Here is a 25,810-nt window from a genome sequence, read left to right on the forward strand (position 1 = left end):
GGAGACGCATTCGACTGAACCGGCTGTGAAACTAAAACATAAAGACATGAAGGAATCTGTTGGAGTTTCCTCCATCAGTAGAAGGTTCTGGTCCTTGGTAAATGCTTGTGGGTTTGAGGGTTAATGTGTTCCTCTGCAGATCTCTGGGTGGACAGCAGGGGGCGCCGCTCTCCCACTTCACACACAGGTTTATGAGCAGACATGAAAACTCCACGTTTAGATGAAGACCTTCAGAACCGGTTCTAATGTTCTGGTTCATTCAGACAGAACGTGTCAGATACCACAGTCTGATTATAACCCTTGAAGACCCAAACATCCACCTGGAACCAGAACCATCCACTGATGGATCTGTTTAACACCTGTGGATCCACTGGTCCACAGACGTCCAACTCATTCAAGTTCAGGTTCCACATTAAGACCAATATGATCTGCAGTGGGCGGGACCAGTCAAATAAGAACAATAATATACAAGAAAGAAAGAAGGAAAGAAAGAAAGAAAGAAAGAACACGGATGGATGGATGGACAGACAGACAAGTGGGTGGGTGGACGGACGGATGGATGGATGTTGAGGGGTTTGTGTTTTGTTTGTTTCCTTGTGTTTTTGTTTCCAGTTTGTTGATTCTGTTTTTGTGAATATTCATTCATTCATTCATTCATTCATTCATTCTTTCATTCATTCCTCTTCTTCTTCTTCATTTTTAAAGTGTATGTTTTATTCCTTCTCCTTCGTCTCATATGAACTTTGGTTTGATGGTTCTTTTGTCACAGAGGTGAATCCTTGGGTCCAGTCCTGTTCATGTGTTTGTGTTTCAGTTCCACATCTCTACATCTGAATCTGAACCTTTTCTCTGTTTTATTCCTGAACGTTAGTGCAAACATGAGGAAATGAAAGTGGACCTGATGAAACCCTCAGATCCAGATGAACCGGTTCTTCCAGGTCTACATGGTCTGAGCGACTGGAAGTGGATCAGCTGGTCTGGTTCCAGGAAACACACGGAAAACACACGCATCAGGACATGTGTTCACAGGCTTCAATGTGAGGCCTTCATCATCATCATTGTAATAATAATAATAATAATAATAATAATAATAATAATAATAATACATGCGCTCTTAACAAAATGTACAAAAAATGAACAAAAGTAAGTAACAAATTGACAAAAACAAATAAAATATCAAGTAAAATGAATAAAAACCTACAAAAACAAATGAAAAAAAAAATTTTTAAATAAAGTGAAAAATTTGCAAAATATGTTCTAAAATAAAGTTTAAAAAAAAATAAATAAAAACAGGCAAGGTGATCAATAAAACAAAGAAAAATGAATAATAAATCAACAAAATAATAAGTAACATGAACAAAATAAGCCATAAACTGAACAAATATTGAAGAAAAATGAATAAAATAGGGAACAAAATGAACAAAAATAACCAAAATAAATAACAAATGAATGGAATCAAATCAAATGAATGAAAAGTGAATTAAAAAATGAACCAAATAATAAGTGCCATAAACAAAATAAGGTTGGAGATGTTTGTTTTTTATGCTCAGTTAATGATAGATTTGAATGAAAACGTCACTTTTACTTCAGTTTGGATCAAATAACCTTTGAATTTACCCTGAACTTTAATGAACATTTACATGATGAATGAATGAAACAGAAAAATAGAAATGAAGAGGATGTGATGCATCCTTTAAGATAGATAGATAGATAGATAGATAGATAGATAGATAGATAGATAGATAGATAGATAGATAGATAGATAGATAGATAGAGGAGGTGACGTAGCGCCGGTGGGATGACGTCAGCCTGTGTCTCGGGGTGTGTTTGTTTGTGAGGAAGAGGCTGGTGGATGTTGGGCGGGGTTTGAGGACAGACAGAAAGAAGGAGACAGAGGGAGAGACGAGGAGGAAAAGAGGCGCTGCGCTGCAGGACAAAGGACAGACAGACAGACAGACAGACAGACAGGCGGAAGGACCGGCAGACAGACAGGCAGGCGGCAGACGGACGGACCGACGCGGGAGGATGGGCCGGCGGAGCGGCCGTCGGTAGCTCTGTGTTCGGGGTCGGAGCTCCAGGATGAGCGTAGCGCTGCAGGACCTCCGGAACACCGTGAGTACGCGCGCACACGCACACATGCGCGTGAACATGACGCACACACGCCTTGTCCCGGCCCGGTTCGGTTCGGTTCGGTTGTGTTTGTGTTGTGATCAGCTGTCAGTCACTGTGATCGATCTGGTTGGTTCGGTCCCTCCCCCTCCATGATGAGTGAGTGGTACCTCATCCCGTCCATGTGGACCGGATCCTCAGTGGACCTGTGATGGGTCCGGGTCTGAGGTCCGGGTCTGAGGTCCGGGTCTGAGGCCACAGGTGTAAAACTGTCGAAGTTCAGAAGATCTGTGCGTTCACGGACGAACACGTGAAGGTTCAGCTGAGCATCACATGGTGGTCTGAGGTGGACCTGGTCCTGGATGTTGGTCTTAGGTGGACCTGGACTTGGATGTTGGTCCTAATGTGGACCTGGTCCTGGATGTTGGTCTTAGGTGGACCTGGACTTGGATGTTGGTCTGATGTGAACCTGGTCCTGGATGTTGGTCTGATGTGGACCTGGACTTGGATGTTGGTCCTAATGTGGACCTGGTCCTGGATGTTGGTCTGAGGTGGACCTGGACTTGGATGTTGGTCTGATGTGGACCTGGTCCTGGATGTTGGTCTGAGGTGGACCTGGACTTGGATGTTGGTCTGATGTGAACCTGGTCCTGGATGTTGGTCTGATGTGGACCTGGACTTGGATGTTGGTCTGATGTGGACCTGGACTTGGATGTTGGTCTGATGTGGACCTGGACCAGGATGCTTGGTCTGATCTGGAGCTAGACCTTTGGTCTCATGTGGACCTGGACCGTTGGTCTGATGTGGTTCTGGATGTTTGGTCAGATGGGTTCATAGGAACTGATTCCTAACCCATTGACCTGGTTCCTAACTCATTGGTACCAGTCCTAACCCATGAAACTGGTTCCAAACCCATTGGTACTGGTTCCTAACCCACTGGTACTGGTCCTAATTCATTGGACCGGTTCCTAACCCACTGGTACTGGTTCCTAACCCACTGGTACCGGTCCTAACCCACTGGTACCGGTCCTAACCCATTGGTACTGGTTCCTAACCCACTGGACCGGTTCCTAACCCACTGGTACTGGTCCTAACCCATTGGTACCAGTTCCTAACCCATTGGTACTGGTTCCTAACCCACTGGTACTGGTCCTAATTCATTGGACCGGTTCCTAACCCACTGGTACCGGTCCTAACCCATTGGTACTGGTTCCTAACCCACTGGACCGGTTCCTAACCCATTGGTACCACTTCCTAACCCATTGGTACTGGTTCCTAACCCACTGGTACTGGTCCTAACTCATTGGACCGGTTCCTAACCCACTGGTACTGGTCCTAACCCATTGGTACCGATTCCAAACCCATTGGTACTGGTTCCTACCCCACTGGTCCCGGTCCTAACCCCTCAGACCGGGCTCTGTGGTCTCAGTGGTCCCCCTTGCCTCCGGCCTGCGGCTCAGGCTCGGCCCTTGTGTAACCTCTGCTCCTCTGCCACTCCGCTCTGGGTTGGGCAGCCTTCGCTGCTTCCTGTCTGCGGCGCTGTGACTTCCTGTCTTAAGACGCCCAGTTTCCATCTGAGAAACAAAACAGTCTGACCTTCATCACGTCCTCATCCTCACTGTGTTTGTTCCTCTGCTTGAACAGCTGCTTTTGTCAGGTCAAAGGTCAGCGGCCGCAAGTGGGCGTGGACTCTTTGTTCTAAGTTGTGCTTGCTTGAAAGGTCAGAGGTCACAGAAGAGCTCCTGGGACTGTCAGTACCTTCCCGTCCTCGGGGATGGGCGGCGGTTACCACAGCGACACAGACTGAAGTCCGCCCTGAAGTCCACAGGAGATGTTCGACGCCAAATAAAGGAAATTGAAACACAACGCCTTCAAAGTCTCATATGCAGACGCCACATACTCTGTTACCCATGTGCCTCAGCTGCTGTTACCATGGAGACGACACTCCTGATGGTTTCCATAAAGCCACAGATTTTACTTAGAAAGTGGATAATGTGAAACTAAAACTGAGACATTGAATTTACTGGTAAATCAGAACCACATCTGAGGTGGAATCCATTAAACCTTCATCTGGTTCAGCTCTGAAGCTTCTTCTCCATGGAAACAGAGCTGAGGCTCATGGGTAAATGCACTGATTAGAATCCTCTTACTTCCCTGAAACCTTCTTGGTGGTTCTTCTCGGTCCAACTGGACTGGTGTCGCTCTTTTCAAAATGTTTAAACGTTTTCATGAGAGCTAAACCAGTCCAACCGAGAACTGCGAAGAACGATGACCTGGACAAATGAGAACCTCCACAGACTTCCCAGAAACCCTTTTACCATCATCTCATGTCTTCTGGGTCAGGGTGGACCTCTGCCGTACCAGGTATTGATCGGTCTGATCTGCTGATTGACAGCCGATCAGCTGCCGGTCTTCATGTAGGGACACAACCTCAGATGTTATTGTCATGAAGGACACTTTGGACTGGTTCACCCTAACCCTAGTCTCTGATAAACCTGACAGGAAACGTCTTTGAACCAGCGATCATGGGCGCCGACCCCATCACCCACAGTGGACCTGACATCAGGTGTTCAGGGTCGACGTGGACTTCCTGTTGGGTTTCATGTTCATCTGGACCTCCGTTAGACCTCATGCAGGACTCAGATGTTTAATTCTGGAGGAACCACATGAGACACACTAAGACCAAGACCCAGAGTAAAAGGAACGGGCTCTGATGGTTTTCCACTGTGTGGGTCACCTTAAAAATGCGATTAATTTGGAAAAGACGAATGCGTCCAGTTTGAGCCGGTCACCAAAGACCCACCAAGGTTCTGAAAAGGTCCAAGGTCCATGTCTCTTCAAGGTAAATTTAGAAAAACCAGGATGCATTCGGTCAAGTTGTGGAACCCTTTTCTTACTAAACGCTGCCACCATGTGACCAAAATGTGTAACAGCCATGAACTTCTGCTCATTTTATAGTCTGGTTTTACGATAATTACCTCCGCCAAGGAGGTTATGTTTTTGCCAGGGTTTGTTTGTCTGTCTGTCTGTTTGTCTGTCCGTTAGTGTGCAACATAAGTCCAAAAGTTATGGACAGATTTGGATGAAATTTTCAGGGTTTGTTGGAAATGGGATAAGGAAGAAGTGACTAAATTTTGGGGGTGATCCGGAAGAAATCCTGAATTCTGGATCACTTTGAAATTTTCGTTAACATTGTAGTAAATGGGGCCAAAATTTTCGTTTCCCAATATCTCGCTTAATTATTGACCAAAACTCATGAAATTTAACTCAGGAATTGACAATGGGGTCCTCTGTCACATTTCAAAGGCTGATCCGGATCTGATCCAGAAGGCGGATTTTATTTTAAAAAATAAATGTAGGATTTGTATCACCGATTATGTGGGGAATTTTTGCGCTTGGCGGAGGTCTGCGCTCTCCGTGTGCTTTTCTAGTTAAGTCTGGTTTTACTATAGTTTACACTTATTTTACCATCGTCTAGTCTGGTTTTAGAATTGTTTCCTCTTATTTGACCATATTTCATTCAGATTTGACCATATTTCTAACTAGTTTTACCATCTTTTATTGATTTGTATCCTTATTTTAAACTGCTTTCACAACCTTTTACAGTGTTTTTACTTTTAATTACTCCAGTTTTACAGTGGTTTTATTATGTAGTAGTCTGGTTTTACTGTCTTCAGTCTGGTTTTAGTGTCTTCAGTCTGGTTTTAGTGTCTTACAGTCTGGTTTTAGTGTCTTCAGTCTGGTTTTACTGTCTTCAGTCTGGTTTTACTGTCTTACAGTCTGGTTTTAGTGTGTTCAGTCTGGTTTTAGTGTGTTCAGTCTGGTTTTAGTGTCTTCAGTCTGGTTTTAGTGTCTTCAGTCTGGTTTTAGTGTCTTCAGTCTGGTTTTAGTGTCTTACAGTCTGGTTTTAGTGTCTTCAGTCTGGTTTTACTGTCTTCAGTCTGGTTTTAGTGTCTTCAGTCTGGTTTTACTGTCTTCAGTCTGGTTTTACTGTCTTCAGTCTGGTTTTAGTGTGTTCAGTCTGGTTTTAGTGTCTTACAGTCTGGTTTTAGTGTCTTCAGTCTGGTTTTACTGTCTTCAGTCTGGTTTTACTGTCTTCAGTCTGGTTTTACTGTCTTACAGTCTGGTTTTACTGTCTTCAGTCTGGTTTTAGTGTGTTCAGTCTGGTTTTAGTGTCTTCAGTCTGGTTTTAGTGTCTTACAGTCTGGTTTTACTGTCTTCAGTCTGGTTTTACTGTCTTCAGTCTGGTTTTAGTGTGTTCAGTCTGGTTTTAGTGTCTTCAGTCTGGTTTTAGTGTCTTACAGTCTGGTTTTACTGTCTTACAGTCTGGTTTTAGTGTCTTCAGTCTGGTTTTAGTGTCTTCAGTCTGGTTTTAGTGTCTTACAGTCTGGTTTTACTGTCTTCAGTCTGGTTTTACTGTCTTCAGTCTGGTTTTAGTGTGTTCAGTCTGGTTTTAGTGTCTTACAGTCTGGTTTTACTGTCTTCAGTCTGGTTTTAGTGTGTTCAGTCTGGTTTTACTGTCTTACAGTCTGGTTTTAGTGTCTTCAGTCTGGTTTTACTGTCTTACAGTCTGGTTTTACTGTCTTCAGTCTGGTTTTAGTGTCTTCAGTCTGGTTTTAGTGTGTTCAGTCTGGTTTTAGTGTGTTCAGTCTGGTTTTAGTGTCTTACAGTCTGGTTTTAGTGTGTTCAGTCTGGTTTTAGTGTGTTCAGTCTGGTTTTACTGTCTTCAGTCTGGTTTTAGTGTCTTCAGTCTGGTTTTAGTGTGTTCAGTCTGGTTTTAGTGTGTTCAGTCTGGTTTTAGTGTCTTACAGTCTGGTTTTAGTGTGTTCAGTCTGGTTTTAGTGTGTTCAGTCTGGTTTTAGTGTGTTCAGTCTGGTTTTACTGTCTTCAGTCTGGTTTTAGTGTCTTCAGTCTGGTTTTACTGTCTTCAGTCTGGTTTTAGTGTCTTCAGTCTGGTTTTAGTGTGTTCAGTCTGGTTTTAGTGTCTTCAGTCTGGTTTTAGTGTCTTACAGTCTGGTTTTACTGTCTTACAGTCTGGTTTTAGTGTCTTCAGTCTGGTTTTAGTGTCTTCAGTCTGGTTTTAGTGTCTTACAGTCTGGTTTTACTGTCTTCAGTCTGGTTTTACTGTCTTCAGTCTGGTTTTAGTGTGTTCAGTCTGGTTTTAGTGTCTTACAGTCTGGTTTTACTGTCTTCAGTCTGGTTTTAGTGTGTTCAGTCTGGTTTTACTGTCTTACAGTCTGGTTTTAGTGTCTTCAGTCTGGTTTTACTGTCTTACAGTCTGGTTTTACTGTCTTCAGTCTGGTTTTAGTGTGTTCAGTCTGGTTTTAGTGTGTTCAGTCTGGTTTTAGTGTCTTACAGTCTGGTTTTAGTGTGTTCAGTCTGGTTTTAGTGTGTTCAGTCTGGTTTTACTGTCTTCAGTCTGGTTTTAGTGTCTTCAGTCTGGTTTTAGTGTGTTCAGTCTGGTTTTAGTGTGTTCAGTCTGGTTTTAGTGTCTTACAGTCTGGTTTTAGTGTGTTCAGTCTGGTTTTAGTGTGTTCAGTCTGGTTTTAGTGTGTTCAGTCTGGTTTTACTGTCTTCAGTCTGGTTTTAGTGTCTTCAGTCTGGTTTTAGTGTGTTCAGTCTGGTTTTACTGTCTTCAGTCTGGTTTTAGTGTGTTCAGTCTGGTTTTAGTGTGTTCAGTCTGGTTTTACTGTCTTCAGTCTGGTTTTAGTGTCTTCAGTCTGGTTTTAGTGTGTTCAGTCTGGTTTTACTGTCTTCAGTCTGGTTTTAGTGTGTTCAGTCTGGTTTTAGTGTGTTCAGTCTGGTTTTAGTGTGTTCAGTCTGGTTTTAGTGTGTTCAGTCTGGTTTTAGTGTCTTCAGTCTGGTTTTAGTGTCTTACAGTCTGGTTTTACTGTCTTACAGTCTGGTTTTAGTGTCTTCAGTCTGGTTTTAGTGTCTTCAGTCTGGTTTTAGTGTCTTACAGTCTGGTTTTACTGTCTTCAGTCTGGTTTTACTGTCTTCAGTCTGGTTTTAGTGTGTTCAGTCTGGTTTTAGTGTCTTCAGTCTGGTTTTAGTGTCTTACAGTCTGGTTTTACTGTCTTCAGTCTGGTTTTACTGTCTTCAGTCTGGTTTTAGTGTGTTCAGTCTGGTTTTAGTGTCTTACAGTCTGGTTTTACTGTCTTCAGTCTGGTTTTAGTGTGTTCAGTCTGGTTTTACTGTCTTACAGTCTGGTTTTAGTGTCTTCAGTCTGGTTTTACTGTCTTACAGTCTGGTTTTACTGTCTTCAGTCTGGTTTTAGTGTCTTCAGTCTGGTTTTAGTGTGTTCAGTCTGGTTTTAGTGTGTTCAGTCTGGTTTTAGTGTCTTACAGTCTGGTTTTAGTGTGTTCAGTCTGGTTTTAGTGTGTTCAGTCTGGTTTTACTGTCTTCAGTCTGGTTTTAGTGTCTTCAGTCTGGTTTTAGTGTGTTCAGTCTGGTTTTAGTGTGTTCAGTCTGGTTTTAGTGTGTTCAGTCTGGTTTTAGTGTGTTCAGTCTGGTTTTAGTGTGTTCAGTCTGGTTTTACTGTCTTCAGTCTGGTTTTAGTGTGTTCAGTCTGGTTTTAGTGTGTTCAGTCTGGTTTTAGTGTGTTCAGTCTGGTTTTAGTGTCTTCAGTCTGGTTTTACTGTCTTCAGTCTGGTTTTAGTGTGTTCAGTCTGGTTTTACTGTCTTCAGTCTGGTTTTAGTGTCTTCAGTCTGGTTTTAGTGTGTTCAGTCTGGTTTTAGTGTGTTCAGTCTGGTTTTAGTGTCTTACAGTCTGGTTTTAGTGTGTTCAGTCTGGTTTTAGTGTGTTCAGTCTGGTTTTACTGTCTTCAGTCTGGTTTTAGTGTCTTCAGTCTGGTTTTAGTGTGTTCAGTCTGGTTTTAGTGTGTTCAGTCTGGTTTTAGTGTGTTCAGTCTGGTTTTAGTGTGTTCAGTCTGGTTTTACTGTCTTCAGTCTGGTTTTAGTGTGTTCAGTCTGGTTTTAGTGTGTTCAGTCTGGTTTTAGTGTGTTCAGTCTGGTTTTAGTGTCTTCAGTCTGGTTTTAGTGTGTTCAGTCTGGTTTTACTGTCTTCAGTCTGGTTTTAGTGTGTTCAGTCTGGTTTACTGTCTTCAGTCTGGTTTTAGTGTGTTCAGTCTGGTTTTAGTGTGTTCAGTCTGGTTTTAGTGTGTTCAGTCTGGTTTTAGTGTGTTCAGTCTGGTTTTAGTGTGTTCAGTCTGGTTTTAGTGTCTTGCAGGCTGGTTTGGCCGTGTTGGAGCAGATGTTGTGTGTGTGTGTGTGTGTGTGTGTGTGTGTGTGTGTGTGTGTGTGTGTGTGTGTGTGTGTGTGTGTGTGTGTGTGTGTGTGTGTGTTTACAGTATGGAGGCTGTCAGAGGACAAACAGAGCCACATTGACAGATGTTATATAAGCTGCAGTAAAACTCCATTAGAGCAGAATGGACATGATTCACACACATTATCTAATTACACACATACACAGTGAGTTCAGCCTCTTCTCACTGATAGGACACGCTGTGGTCTCCTAGCAACGGCTGAGCCCGCCCCCCCCCACCGAACCCCCGAGTGTGCGTCATCAATTAAAGAGAACAGAGCGGCCGAGAGACACACAGGAAGAATGGACACAAAGAGAGAGAGAGAGAGTAAACAGAGGAGCAGAGTTTGGAAGTGAACTGTGAGGACCAGGCTTTAGAGGTGCAGACCCTGGACCAGGTCTGAGCAGGTCCACCATCAGACCACCACCCTGGACCAGGTCTAAGCAGGTCCACCATCAGACCACCACCCTGGACCAGGTCTAAGCAGGTCCACCATCAGACCACCACCCTGGACCAGGTCTAAGCAGGTCCACCATCAGACCACCACCCTGGACCAGGTCTAAGCAGGTCCACCATCAGACCACCACCCTGGACCAGGTCTGAGCAGGTCCACCATCAGACCACCACCCTGGACCAGGTCTAAGCAGGTCCACCATCAGACCACCACCCTGGACCAGGTCTAAGCAGGTCCACCATCAGACCACCACCCAGTCTGTCACTGTAAAAACACGGACCGGGACATTATCAGTGGGACATTATCTGTCCAGTCACCTGGTCAAATGGACGGCCTTGAATGCATCTATTTTCTGAACTGTTTATGATGCCTTCAGGTGCTGTTGGGGAAATGAGCCTTTCCACTTGTGACTTCAAAATTACAAATGAGTTGTGTTCAAGTGCTTTTGTTGTCATAGTGAAATGACAGATGCCTGATATGTAATTTATGGTGACCTGCAGGTGGATGTATGAGGGTGGGAGTGGGTGGGGGGGTCCTTAATTTGTGAACCTTTACCTGGAATCAGGGTTCAGGGGTCAAAGGGTTAATGAAAGTATTGATCTTGTTGATTAGGTAGATTCTCAGAACCTGGTGTAGCAAATGTGACACTAATGGTTTTATGGGGTTAACCCTTGAACCCTTGAGCCCTGACTCCAGGTGAAGGTTCACATATTAACCCTGTTCAGTTAAATCAGACCAGACCCTGATTAAAACGACCCGTGGGCCTGGTTCTGATCAGGGCTGTTTCAGTGTTTTCACTCATTCATTATAAATTGCTCCTGAATGTGATGAATGGATGAATATTTACACGTGAATCGACAACAGGTTCGTGTCGGGACCTTCTGACCGTGGCTCCGTGGTGTAAAACCTTAGGTTAGGGGGGTCAGACTCATTTTAGTTCAGTTCCACATTCAGCCCAGTTTGATCTCCAGTGGGCCGGACCAGTAAAATAACAACAGTGAAAAAAGTAAAATTCTATTATGATCAGGTTTACAAGTTTCCTTAAAAATCTGAATAACATGAACAACTTGAATTTTAAGAAAAACAAGTGCATTTTTAACAATATTCTGCCTCAGTTTATCATTTACACATGTGCATTACAGTCGTACAAAACATTTAGCAACAGGCAGAATGTTGGTAAAATTGAGTCTACTTTTCTTAAGACATTTCTCTTTGTTCATATTTGTTCAGGTTATTCATGTTTTTAGTAAAAGGATAGTTTGGTAAGTGAACATTTTCATGTAATTTTACTTTTTCACACCAAAAAACACAAAGAGAAAATGTGGGGTTGTCATTATTTATAGGTTATTCTGATAATATTTTACTGGTTCTGACCCACTTGAAATCTAATTGGACTGTATGTGGAACCTGAATTAAAATGATTTTGACACCATTGATTGTTAATCTGTTCATTTCACAAATTCATCCCGCGGGCCAGATTGGACCCTTTTGGCGGGCCGGATTTGGCCCCCGGGCCGCATGTTTGACACCTGTGCCTTAGGTGGTTCCGGCTGGTCTGGCATCAGCGCCGGCTTGGGTTTTGTCTGAGTGTAAACAGAGGAAGTGAAGGTTTATTTGTTCACAGTCTCATGTTTCCACCTGCTGACACCAACTTGCGACTGCGGCGCAAAACACCGAAACATCGGAGAAGCAGCGGACACCAAAAAACAGGGGTTTCAAACATGCGTCCCGGGGGCCAAATGCGTCTCGCCAAAGGTTCCAATCCGGCCCGTGGGATGAATTTGTGAAATGCAAAAATTCCACATTCAAGGCTGTGGAACTCATTTTAGTTCAGGTTCCACATTCAGACCAATAGGATCTACAGTCAAATAATAACAGCAGAAGAACCCACAAAAAAGAATGAGTCCAGATTTTCTTCTTGGTTTGATGTGAAAAAAATAATTTTACATTATGCCAATAAATAATGTCAACTTCACATTTTTCCCTCCACCAGGACGTATTGTGATCACTTTGCTTTGTGTGTTTGCTTGTTTGTGTGTTTGTTTGTTAGCAACTGTATGGGAAAACTATTCCAACCATCTTTACCAAACTGTACCCACAGATAGGCCGAGGCCCTGGGACCAGCCCATTAAATTTTGGTCCCAGTAGGCCAAAGTTCAAGGTCACAGCAAGGTCACAACATCTACAATTTTCCATCTGTCATCATTGAGCAATTTTCGAAAATTCATAAAAAATTCACAATGTCTCTGATTAGCCTCCAATTTGATCCACCTGTAGCTTAGAACAGTATCTTGTATCTGGCACAAAATCGTCCACATCCACTGTGGAATGTGGACTCTGTGGGCATTTACATTTAACACTGAAAATCCCATTTCCCACACATTTTTCATTATAACTCAACAAATATTGATTGGAATTGAATATAATTTGACAAACACATGACTGGTACCAAGCTTCAACTTTGTACGAAATATCGTTCCACTCCATTTCTCTTCCCTTACGCCCTGTTGACTTTTATTTTTCATGCACCATTTTCAAAAAATCATAAAAATGCAATTCGTGAAATACCATTATGAAATTTGTTTTGCACATCCATAGTTTAAAAAGAAACAGTCGATCCACACATGCACACTGTTCAGGGTGCTTGGCAGAGGTTTGTGTTCTCTGAACACTTGTTGTCTTTGTTTTAGTGCAAAAAATCACATTAAATAATGAAATTATTTACATTTACAAACTATCCGGTAACAATAAAATGTGAATAACCTGAACAAATATGAACAACCTGAAATTTCTGAAGAAAATTAAGCACAATTTGAACTATTTTCTGTCTGTTCCTCAGTGTTTAGTGTCTTTGTAGATCTGATCCATAACGCACATGGAGAAATGATAAGTCGAGGAATAATATTGTTAAAATTCCACTCATTTTTCTTAAGAAATTTCAGTTTTTTCAGGTTATCCACATCTTTTTTGTTTGGATAGTTTATAAAAGTAAATATTTTCATAATTTAATGGAGTTTTTTTGCACTAAAATAAAGACAAAAAATTTCGAGTTGTCATTATTTATAGGTTATTATGCTATTATTTTATTGGTCCGGCCCACTGGAGATCAAATTGGGCTGAATGTGGAACCTGAAAGAAAATGAGTTTGAGAGCCCTGCCGAAAAACAACGCATATGTCTAGAAACACACGATTAACAAAACGAATGAATGAAAAAACGAACAAAAGCCCTGATTTGATTCTGTGCTGAAAAGTAAACTGAGCTGGTGTGTTTGTTCTGAGGAGGACCAGGAGGACCAGGACACAGCAGCAGCAGCAGGTTCTGGATCAGAACTTCTGTTTGATTCTAATGATGTGACGTTATTAAGGTTTGACTCAGATGATGCGTTCAGGGTCCTCTAGGTTGTTTTGAATGAGCACTGGTGGAGCAGAGGTGGTTCATTCACACATGAGGTGACGTAAACCTGATCAAATCACCTGATTGTCATTGAACTCTGCATGTCAGTCATCGTGGAGGCCCCGCCCCCTCCCACCTGAGCTGCATCAGCTGTCAGTCAGCCTCCACCTGCCTTTGTCCAGGTTTGTCTTCTTTGTGCCGTGTAAGTTTTTGTCTTTGTTCGTTCACGTCTCTGGGTTTTTCCGGTAGATTTGATTCTTTGTCTGTTGGAGTTGATGTTTTTCTGTGTTTCAAGGTTAGATTTGATCACATTCACAGACAGAAGAACATCATTTCCTCCACATCCACAAGGTCAGGTTTAACACAGATGTAATCAGATTACTTGGTGTCTCAGTAGTGGCGAATTTAATTGAGTTCAGAGGAAAACAGGCGATTCATGTTGGTTTGAGTTTATATTAAAATGCTATATTAATGGTAGATTATTTTTCGGATGTTTTATTTGATTGTTAACAGTAAGAGTTGTGACAAAGCTGATAATTATGAGGAGAAAACGCTGAGATTCCAGTTATTTCAGGAAGTAATTTTTTTTTGTTTCATATTTTTATTGATGTGTATACAAGAGAATTAAAGGTACATACCAATACCATGGCACACTGATGTCAAAATTATCCCGGTTTTTAAATGCCATCACTTTTAGGAACAAATAACAATGAAACCTGACAAACAATACAATGAAAAGAATACTAAGACATAGTCTGAATACAATAATTAAACTGGTGACATAAACATAAGAAAATAAATAAATAAATAAAAATAATAATGAGGGAAAAAAAGGGGGGGGGGATTACATTGTCTCAAAAAAAAATCCATAAACGGTTGCCATTTATTGTAGAATTTGTTCAAGTTTCCCTGTTTTGAATATCTAATTTTCTTTGCTTTTAAAAAGGACAAAACCTCATTCATTCATTGTGTGCTGGAAGGAGCTGTTGTAGTTTTCCAGTTCAGAAGGAGGTGGCATTTAGCGATCAGGGAGGTCAAAAATATTACTTCCAATTCTTTAGTGGAGTTTTGGGTAAACTCTTCCGGGAGACCCAGGAAGTGATTTTATTTTGAAGTCTGTTGAAAGGGGAAGTACCTTTAGATTGTGTCGACAAAAGAAACAACTTTTCAAACTCTGTGGAGTTCGTTACCTGTTGGAGTTCTTTAAACTTCAACATGACGCTTACGTCTGGTCATTAAATACTCAAACTCCAACTACAGTCACTGTTTTACTTCAGTACAGTCGACTCCTGCATCTGCACACATTTAAATGAAAGATATTCTGTGACATGAACTTCAGGTTGTTTTAATTGATTATATTTTTAATATTTCAAATGGCTTTGAGTGACTAACACTGTAAAAAAAATAAATAAAATTAATTAATTAAATTTATCATTTTATTCTTATTAAAATTGAAAACTGGTTAAGTTTGTGAGATGGTTTTTGGGGTCGTGGGTTTGTGGACGATGTCTGAGGTTCTGACGAAACTTTACAAAGACGGGATGTGACTGAGATGATGCTCTGCTCGACGCTCATGTCCAGGCTTTGTGGGTAATGGGACCTGAACTCCTTCAGACCACGGTTTGGGTCCATTCAGTAGACCAGGACTGTCAGACCCACTTTAGTTCAGGATCCACATTCAGCCCAGTTTGATCTTAAGTGGGCCAGACCAGTACAATGATAACCTAATAGTCTATAAATAAAATATTAATAAAAAGATTTGTATTTACAAACTATCCAAACAAAAAAGATGTGAATAATCTGAAAAAACAAAGAAATTTCTGAAGAAAAATAAGTGCAATTTGAACAAGATTAAGCCTCAACTTATCATTTATACAAGTACAGGACACAAAACATTTAATAACAGAATATTGTTACAATTTTCTTTAGACATTTCAGGTTCATATTTGTTCTGGTTAATGACATTTTATTGTTAAAGGATAGTTTGTAAATGCAAATATTTTCATATTTTAATGTAATTTTTTTGCACTAAAACAAAGAGAAAAAATAGTTTTCATTATTTATAAGTATAATGTAAGTATTTATTTTCACATTAAACCCACAAGAAAATATGGTGTCATCATTATTATTATTATTATTATTATTAATAATAATAATAATAATAATAATAATAATGATTATAATATAATAAACTTTATTGCAGACACAAGTCCATATAGCACAAGCACACAACAGACAGAATAAATAAAATAAAAAAGGAGACAGAATTTGTGCACTTTATAAGATATACAAACTATTGCACCAATGCCGTCTTATTACCTCTGCCAGGAGGTATTGTGATCCCTTTGCTTTGTGTTTGTGTGAATGTTTGTTTGTCTGTTTGTTAGCAAGATAACTCAAAAAGTTATGGATGGATTTTCATGAAATTTTCAGGAAATGTTGATACTGGCACAAAGAAGAAATTATTAAATTTTGGTGGTGATCGGGGGGCGGGGGGCTGGGTGCAGATCTGTCTTGGTGGAGGTCTGCGCTCTCCAAGTGCTTTTCTTGTTTTCGAAGTGAATCGGCAGCAGCTGTTCAGGGGCTGACTAGGGCTTCTATTATGTGGTTCTCTGATGTATCCAGGCGACACATACAACTGAACATCAACTGTCTTAATAGTGCCTCACTAGTTGGCACTCCTGTGGTCACAAACAGAACCACGGTTTGGACCACGTCAGAACATGGTTGGACTTTGAGACCGGTCCCAGGACGGTGGTGGGTTAAATGTCAACATGTCAGAGGACGTTTTAACCCAGTTCTAGAATTAACCCTGTGTTTTCACCCACAGACGTCCTTTAACCACCAAAGCACAGCACCGTAGTATGGTCGACATTTATTTCATAGTGTGGTTTTAAGTTTTTTATATTTTTATCAACATGATCCATAAACAAAAATATCCAATACTCAATAACTGTCATATTTTAACCCTTTAAATGACATGTTTATAATGGAAACAAACCATGGTTTTGATGGAAAAAAAACCCTAAAATTTTTTTTAAAAATGTCAAAATTCCACATATAAATTGTATTAGTTATTTTTAATTTGGTCCTCCTGTCATATGTCAGTGATTAACACCAACGTTGGTTCATATTATTATTGTTTTTGGTTCTAGGTCAAATGTTAAATGATGATTTTAATGAATAGATCAGAATTTTAAAAATCTGACAAAATTTAACAACTTTTGAATTCAGACCAAAAACAAAAAGTGAAAAATAATCTGACCTTTATTTAGATGAAGTGTAAAGTGTGTTTGATATACTCACCTGGACACCACAGGGTTAAAATGCGTTTAATATACTCACCTGGACACCACAGGGTTAAAATGCGTTTAATATACTCACCTGGACACTGGAGGGTTCAAGTGTGTTTAATATACTCACCTGGACACTGGAGGGTTCAAGTGTGTTAAATATACTCACCTGGACACCGGAGGGTTAAAGTGTGTTTAATATACTCACCTGGACACCGGAGGGTTAAAGTGTGTTTAATATACTCACCTGGACACCGGAGGGTTAAAGTGTGTTTAATATACTCACCTGGACACCGGAGGGTTAAAGTGTGTTTAATATACTCACCTGGACACTGGAGGGTTCAAGTGTGTTAAATATACTCACCTGGACACCGGAGGGTTAAAGTGTGTTTAATATACTCACCTGGACACTGGAGGGTTCAAGTGTGTTAAATATACTCACCTGGACACTGGAGGGTTCAAGTGTGTTAAATATACTCACCTGGACACTGGAGGGTTCAAGTGTGAATAACTCAGGTGTGTTTTGTCCATTTCCAGATGTCCAGCTATAAACGAGCTACGTTGGAGGAGGAGGAGGTGTCGGATGCTCCAGCAGAGGTGGCCTCGTCTCCGGACAGAGTGGAGGTCAGTGAACGCACTACACACTCAACATGCACATGATGAAAGGACAGTTTGGACGTTTCCACTGTGGGGTCTTCAATTCCTTCAGTTTGAATTTGAGCAATGTTTGTAGTCTTCTGTGTGGTTCTGATGTGGGTCTGTGGTTCTGATGCGGGTCTGTGGTTCTGATGTGGGTCTGTGGTTCTGGTCCAGGTGGGCTTCCGTAAAGGTGGCGTGGACATTCTGGGCAGGAGGACTCAGCTGGAGGTTCTGCTGTCGGTTCTGCTCATGGCTGCTCTTCTGGCTCTGCTGGCCTGTCTCCTGGTTCTGGGACTGGGATACAGCTCAGGTACAAACCCAAACCCACCCGGGCCCAGATGACACCTGGGCCCAGGCCAGAGTTGACCCTGACAGTGGTCAGGTCTGTGATGAATTTATAATGACTGAAGTAATAAAAGTCTGTTTAGAGTTTTCAGATTTCAGTCCGTTTTCTAATGAAGCTGAGCCAAAAAGAAAATAGAGAAACATTAAGTCATTCTGGTGTTTATCACTCAACACTGCTGATATTATGGGATGTAATCTTTTAACACTGGTCTGAAATGTGGTTCTACATCAGACATATAAATATTTGTGGCTCATGGGCCAAAACCAGCCCACCAAAGGGTCCGATCAGGAACCACGGGTAAAAATGACACTGAAGATTTGAACAAATGAGGAGTTAAAATCATTTAAGTTCATTATCCACATTCAGACCAAAATGATCTAAAGTCAGATCAGTAAAATAACAGTTGGACAGACCTGGACGATATTATCAACATGAACATGAAAGAAATAGACATGAATATATGTGTACAAATATTTTTGTGTTATTAAACATTATTTGTTTATAGCGTGCAGTTCAGCCGTCCGTTGGCCACAGACAGACTTCAGACTTTTAAATGTTTTCATCATTTTCATGTTGTTGCGTCTTTTCTGATGTTTTTCGTCTTTTCTGTGGAAATCGTTCCGTCTTCATCATGTTTTCAGAGCAGATCCATGTCTCAGAAGGAGACCACCTGTAGACCTGGTCCAGACCTGGTCCAGATCCACATGTGTCCTTTGGTGTCTGTTTCAGATGGTGGGCGGGGCCTGTGCCTGTCGGAAGCCTGCGTCACTGTAGCGAGTCAGATGGTGGAGGCGATGGACCGCGGCGCTGACCCCTGTCAGGACTTCTACCAGTTCGCCTGCGGAGGCTGGATGAGGAAGAACCCGCTGCCGGACGGACGGTCCCGCTGGTCCACCTTCAACAGCATCTGGGAGCAGAACCAGGCGCTGCTCAAACACCTGCTGGGTGAGATGTGGGCGGGGTCATGGACCTGCTGTGTGAGATGTGGGCGGGGTCATGGACCTGCTGGGTGAGATGTGGGTGGGGTCATGGACCTGCTGTGTGAGATGTGGGCGGGGTCATGGACCTGCTGGGCGAGATATGGGTGGGGCCAGTGACCTGCCGGATGAGGTGTGGGCGGGGCCAGTGACCTGCTGGGTGAGATGTGGGCGTGTTCATCCACTGTCATTGATTGTTACTCTTTGTGTTTTCAGAGAACGGGACGTTTAACGGCAGCAGCGAAGCCGAGAGGAAGACCCAGTCGTACTACCTGTCCTGTCTGAACACCCAGAGGATCGAAGAACTGGGAGCACAGCCCCTCATCGACCTCATCGCCAAGGTAACTGTTCACAGGCACCGTCACCATGGCAACAGCAACACCTCACACCCCCAGGTTACACTGAGGTCTGTGTTAGTTAAAGGTCAAAGGTCAACAGGGACAGAAATGAAACCACAGCAGAGGAGAATATAGTGCTACAGTATGTGTATGTAGTACTACAGTATGTGTATGTAGTACTACAGTATGTGTGTGTTGTACTACAGTATGTGTGTGTTGTACTTCAGGATATGTGTGTAGTACTACGGTATGTGTGTGTTGTACTACGGTATGTGTGTGTAGTACTACAGTATGTGTGTGTAGTACTAGAGCATGTGTGTAATAGTGGAGAATGTGTATGTGGTACTACAGTATGTGTGTGTAGTACTACAGTATGTGTGTGTTGTACTACAGTATGTGTGTGTTGTACTACAGTATGTGTGTGTTGTACTACAGTATGTGTGTGTTGTACTTCAGGATATGTGTGTAGTACTACGGTATGTGTGTGTAGTACTACGGTATGTGTGTGTAGTACTACAGTATGTGTGTGTAGTACTACAGTATGTGTGTGTAATACTAGAGCATGTGTGTAATAGTGGAGTATGTGTATGTGGTACTACAGTATGTGTGTGTAGTACTTCAGTATGTGTGTGTAGTACTACAGTATGTGTGTGTTGTACTTCAGGATATGTGTGTAGTACTACGGTATGTGTGTGTAGTACTACGGTATGTGTGTGTAGTACTACAGTATGTGTGTGTAATACTAGAGCATGTGTGTAATAGTGGAGAATGTGTATGTGGTACTACAGTATGTGTGTGTTGTACTACAGTATGTGTGTGTTGTACTACAGTATGTGTGTGTTGTACTACAGTATGTGTGTGTTGTACTTCAGGATATGTGTGTAGTACTACGGTATGTGTGTGTAGTACTACGGTATGTGTGTGTAGTACTACAGTATGTGTGTGTAGTACTACAGTATGTGTGTGTAATACTAGAGCATGTGTGTAATAGTGGAGTATGTGTATGTGGTACTACAGTATGTGTGTGTAGTACTTCAGTATGTGTGTGTAGTACTACAGTATGTGTGTGTTGTACTTCAGGATATGTGTGTAGTACTTCAGTATATGTATTTAGTACTTGACCTGAGTATTGGTTCTGGACAGATCGGTGGGTGGAACATGACCGGACCCTGGGACAAAGACAACTTCATGGAAGTTCTGAAGACGGTGTCTGGACCGTACCGATCCCAGCCCTTCTTCAGCGTTGGAGTCAGCGCCGACCCAAAGAACTCCAACAGCAACGTGATCCAGGTAAACGGAACCAGAAGCAGACTATAGCAGATCCAGACTATAGCAGAACCAGACTATAGCAGAACCAGACTATAGCAGAACCAGACTCTGATATGATCTGGACTCGACCAGAACCAGTCTTTGATCTGATCCATGTATTAAGTGAACCTGTTATTGGATCTAGTTCTTTATGTTTATACTGAACAAAATTGTGCTGAAGCTCTGATCCGGATCAAAACCAGGACTGGATCATGAGACCTGGTGTGAGTTCTGCTTCCTGTGTTTCATTTGAAAAACACATTTTTATACTTGATCTAATCAGAACCACTGGGACCTGGTCTAGAACCCTCATCCTCTACTGCGTGCTGATTGGTTCAAACGGTTCAACAGTGGGCGTGTCTTTAACTCACCTGTCACTCTTCTCTTCTGAGGTGGACCAATCCGGTCTCTTTCTGCCGTCCCGGGACTATTACCTCAACAAGACAGCCAATGAGAAGGTAGGAAGTCCTCCAGACGTACTGGACTGAGTCTGGACCAGGACTCACTCTGGTCTCATCAGGATCTGGGTTTATCTGGGTCCTCTGATGGACACTCTGGTCCATGTGTTCATAATTTCACAAATAGCACACATTGAATCTGGTGGTTTTTGTACTGTTATATAATCCACAGCATTAACCCTTTAATGACTCCCATTAGAACAGGCCTCCATTTATTTATGGGTTTCTTTGCAATAAAAGTCTCAGAAAATGTCATTTTTTTGCCAATTCTTTTGCACCTTTTTTCAGGAATAATGTAACTTTCATTGTCTCTCCATTAATTATCATTATTATATATGTAATAAATACTCAAAACAGTGTGTTACAGTAAAAAATTAACCTGAATTTTTTTTATCACATTTATTATGAAAAACAACTGTAAATGATCAGAATGAGATTATAGAAATAAACGTTCACCTATTTTCCATGTGTTCATACATTTGAGTTTGTCCACATCATTGTGTGTCCACGTTCTTCTTTTTTTTTGTTCTTTCTCGTCTTTTTGATCCTGTGTCATAGTCCATCCATTGTCTGATTCAAATACAGACACTGCATCTGTGTATGATCTGGATAGATATGTATAGAGATTTACACATATATACAATTATACAGACGTTTAGAGAATATTTACAGATAAAATACAACTATCAATGGACTAAACAAACCAGGACAATACAGAGAAAAACAAAAACTGACAAAAACACGCCTAGTAGAACACTTCAAAACAGCACTGTCACTGTTATTTACAATTATGTCCAAGAATTCACCAGTAAAACCTCAATAAAACACTGATAAAAGTAATTAGAAATCTTCCATGTGTCGCTCACTGACTGCACTCTGCAGCTCTAAGCCCCGCCCACTTCCTCCCCTCCCCCTCAGCCAATGCAGACCTCTACTTTGTGTTCTAGACCAACAGAAAAAACCTAATCTCAGCTAAAAGATGACATTTGTTTTGTCCAGGAGTTACACTGATTTAAAGGCCGTAAAATGTTAAATGTGTCACCAGAGACACACATGGTCTTAAAAGGGTTAATAAAACCCAGAGTCATGTTTTATTCCAAGTTCTTGTCAATAAAAAACAAACATTAAACTCATGAATGAACCCTAGTGTTGGTCTTCAGTCCTTTGCTCGTCCACCTCACGATCTGGTTTGGCCCGGTTGCAGGTCCTGGTGGCCTACCTGGATTACATGGTGGAGCTGGGGATGCTGCTGGGTGGAGAGAGGACCTCCACCCAGGTCCAGATGCAGCAGATCCTGGAGTTTGAGACGGCGCTCGCCAACATCACTGTCCCACAAGACCAACGGCGAGACGAGGAGAAGATCTACCACAAAGTGACCATCTCTGAGCTCCAGGTACCGATCCATGTCTGGTCCAAACGAATCAGTTCGAAGGCTAAAAGTTCCCCAAGTGTCCAGTCATAGGGTTCGGAGACCCGTCATGGTCCTGGTCTGACATCATCTGTGCGGTGGCGGTAGATAAGAATTTAACGATTCCGATTCCATTATCGATTTTGCTTATCGATCCGATTCCTTATCGATTCTCATTGGGTGAGGGAATAAAAGAGTAAAAATGGGTGTGTTTGCATTAACTCTCTTTTATATTTCCATCTCTGCACAGAAATATAACATATACAGTATGTACAAATAATAATAACAGATGAAGCACAGCCCGGTTTGGGGGGGTGGGGGGGTGTACAGTGAAAGTGAAACTTAGGATGCTTTACTAATTCCTTTGTTGCCGCATGTCCACTACATGGAACCGATTCAACTCTGCTTGGCTCATCTCCTGTTGTTGTGCGCCTCATTTCCTTTCCCCTACCTTCGGAAACTTGTATTTGAGGGGGTACGAGGTTTGTTACCCGCACCGGAACCGGAACTGGGCCCAGCGTTCACTCTGCCGCTACATTCATACGTGTCGCTAAGTGGCGAATCAAATACGTGACATTTCTGTAAATGAATCCCATGCTGTGGACAAATGTTTGAACATACTGGAGGGATTCCACCCTTTTGAAGACATGGAAACTTTGACAGTGTTACAAGTGGACCAGGTGTGGTCTGTTTGGACCTGGTGTCGTCTTTTTAGACCGTTTCTGCCTCAACACCATGTTGGCTTCGTTCTGACCAAAACAATGCAACATACATGTGACGTCATCGCGAATGTGCAACGAAGGTAGAATCGATAGGCAGAATCGTTAAGCAGGCAAGCAAACGACTCCAAGGAATCGAGCTACTGGGATCCAGTTCTCAAAAAGAACTGGTTCTCGATTCCCATCCCTAGTGAGGACGTCCAACTGGTGGACACGGGACAGCGCAGAAACACTGAATCCACTGGTCCCAAAAGTCATCGAAGAACCCACCTGCTGCGGACGCTCAATTTTTCTAAACCTATTTTATGTCGTTTTTATCATTCTTCTTCTTGGGGGCGGCTGTGGCTCACCTCATCCAATAACAGAAGGGTTGGCGGTTCGAATCCCACTCTTAGTCATATGCCGTTGTGTTCTTGGGCAAGACACTTCACCCACCTTACCTCCAGTGATACACTAGTCATTTTTCCATTGGACATCTGAACAAAACTGTACCAATATTTACTAAATATCGAAAAAACAGAAGTGCGTCATGTCAGTTTTTCCATTAGATCACAAATGTGATGATTTATTTATTTATTATAGCGAGATGTCAGGAGAAGTCATGCCATAAACATGACGACAAACTTAAATATCAGATTGATTTACTGATATATTCTTTTTTTTTGAACAAAATTTTTATTCATATTTATATTTCAAGCTTTACAATATGTACAATTCTTACATATTGTTAATGTAGAAAGCTACATATCTTTTATAACATAAAAAGAACAAAATAAATGAACAAATAAACATAACTTCTCGGCAAACTGGTACCTCAAATCAGTGTACTGTTACAAGGTCTTATTTGCATACCTAATATATCTGCCTACAATTATTTTAATAATTACATAAAAATACAAACAATATCCCCCCAGCATCAGACTCTCAAATGCTACAATATCAAATCCAAATGGATTATCAAAGGATTCCACCTCTTCTTGAACAAATCAGTGGTAAGGTTTAGGTTTGCTGTTATTTTTTCCATTGTATAGACCCTCACAATTCTTTCCTTCCACTGATTTATTGTTGGAGGAAGTGGTTTATACCAGGATATAGTTATCATTTTTTTTGCTACCAAGACAAGAATTTTCAAAAGATATTCTTTATCCTTATTTAAGAAATTAACAGGGAGCACTCCAAAGATAAAAATCAGTGGGTCAAATTCAATGTAAGTGTGTAGTATTTTAGAAAGTTCCCCCCTAATTCACTCCCAGAAAGATTTAAGTTTTGGACAATCCCAAAAAATGTGTGTGTGATCTCCAATTTGTCCACAATGTCTCCAGCATAAATTTGTTTTGATTTACTGATATATTCATATTTCTGTCGCAGCGCCCTCTAGGTCCTGGAAAATGCTCCCATTTCTGTATTGTTTTGAATCTAGAATGCAGACAATGTAATTCACAAATGTTGGGACACCTGTAGGAACTGGTAGCACCAACTTTCGAGGCTTGATCAACCTCCATTGCTGCAGAACTGCTTTAAGTTGTTCACCCATTTCTTGTTTGCTTTTTTGTATAATTCTGAAATGTACATTATATTTCAGTTTTGTTTAACCTTAACCTTTTTTTTTTTTTTTTTTTACCTTTGGCAGTTCACTGCTTACCTTTGTACCATTTCAAGCTGTTCATTGGACTGGAACTGCTGGAATTTCAATACAAAACTGGAAAAATTGGGGTGTTCTAAAACTTGACTGGTAGTGTATATCTATGTATGTATCTGTAGATCCACCAAACAGTAGGAGCGTGTATCAGGTCCAGAGGAACAGAACACCTCTAGACTCGGACCCAAAACCCACTATGGTTTAATCATGACCATGACGTTCAACCGTGAACATGAAGGACATCTGTTCATGGCAGGAGAACTCATTTAGTCGAGTGGATGTCAATCACACTCTGCTCATTTGATTGGTTTATGAGATTTCCTTTTATGACTGAACATTTTCACTTGAATCCTGTCAAACGCGAACATTTCTTTGCATAAAAACGTTCAAACTCAGATTCAGATTGCGACACGTCACCCCCTGTTTAGTCTGATAAAGGCTGTGACGGATCTGTCCTCCGATGGTTATCTGCAGTCTGGTTGTGATGGTCGTCTGCCGCAGCTCCTCGTCCTTCAGCCTCCCGCTGCAGATGCTCCGGGGGTCACCATGGCGACCGTTGCCAGGAGCTGTTGCTATGTGCTGCATCTCTGTGGCAGAGAGGTTAGATAACAGGTTATTATATAAACATGTGTCACAGCGGTGTTTGTCAGCGGATCGCCCCCTGCAGGCATCAGAGGGAGCTGACGGCGCCCCCCCACCCCCACCCCCATGTGCACAGGAGCAAAACTGAAAGACAACAACAGTGTCCATGTTTGAACTCTGGACCTGTCTGTCTCATTACTGGAGCAGAAGGTCTGAAACGGTACAGACTGAGCTTTAGAGCTGATGGTTGAGATGTTCAGTGTCCGCTTCATGTGTACACGTGACCTTCAACGTGCACGTGGACAAACCAGACTGAGTAGCAGAGTGGGCGGGGCCACGGGGACTTCCACAGTGGTGATTGGAAGAGCTAACACTAACAGTCGTGAAAAACTGGTGTATATTTATCAAACGTATGACAGAAAACAGCACATGCTCAGTCCCAGCGTTGATCAGTGTGACGGTGAACAAACGTGTCGCTCAAACCTCAGGTCAGATCTGAGTGGACGTAGACGAGCCAGACAAACCTGACATGAAGCGTCCACAGTCACATTCATCACTGACGCCTGTGACGACGAGTGTCCGGTTTTCCTTCCTCTCTTTTGAAGCGACATTAATTTGTCATCGTCCGTGCTTTTATCTCCAGCGACGGACACATTTCAGCTTGTTTCTCCAGAACCTCAAAGTCCGGGGTCTCGGTCGTCAAACCCCTGGTTCCAGACCCAACGCTGGACCCTGGAGCCCCACCCCTTATTTATCTGAAACATCATTCAATAAAGAATAAGCTCAGCCAAAGCTTTAGGCGTTTCTCAATATGTGCTTTTGTCTGTTCTTCTATTCTTGC

The 25,810-nt window shown here is 41.9% G+C and overlaps 1 protein-coding gene across 2 annotated transcripts in view; it reads left to right on the forward strand.

Annotated features, from left to right (window-relative positions):
* Positions 1 to 1,867: 1,867 nt before the first annotated feature.
* The window catches only part of LOC115431743 (endothelin-converting enzyme 2-like), a 30,894-nt gene continuing 6,951 nt past the window's right edge, over positions 1,868 to 25,810 (forward strand). Inside the window, exons 1-8 of one of the 2 annotated variants that reach the window (XM_030152383.1) lie at positions 1,868 to 2,112; positions 17,093 to 17,179; positions 17,369 to 17,504; positions 18,270 to 18,485; positions 18,734 to 18,858; positions 19,999 to 20,145; positions 20,556 to 20,621; positions 21,826 to 22,014. In XM_030152383.1, coding sequence (XP_030008243.1) covers positions 2,080 to 2,112; positions 17,093 to 17,179; positions 17,369 to 17,504; positions 18,270 to 18,485; positions 18,734 to 18,858; positions 19,999 to 20,145; positions 20,556 to 20,621; positions 21,826 to 22,014 — 999 coding nt within the window. In that variant the 5' untranslated portion in view covers positions 1,868 to 2,079. The remainder of the gene's footprint in view (positions 2,113 to 17,092; positions 17,180 to 17,368; positions 17,505 to 18,269; positions 18,486 to 18,733; positions 18,859 to 19,998; positions 20,146 to 20,555; positions 20,622 to 21,825; positions 22,015 to 25,810) is intronic. The other variant, XM_030152381.1, reaches the window with a different exon arrangement.

This window comes from Sphaeramia orbicularis, chromosome 13, assembly GCF_902148855.1.
Source record: "Sphaeramia orbicularis chromosome 13, fSphaOr1.1, whole genome shotgun sequence".
NCBI classification, from domain to species: Eukaryota; Metazoa; Chordata; class Actinopteri; order Kurtiformes; family Apogonidae; genus Sphaeramia; species Sphaeramia orbicularis.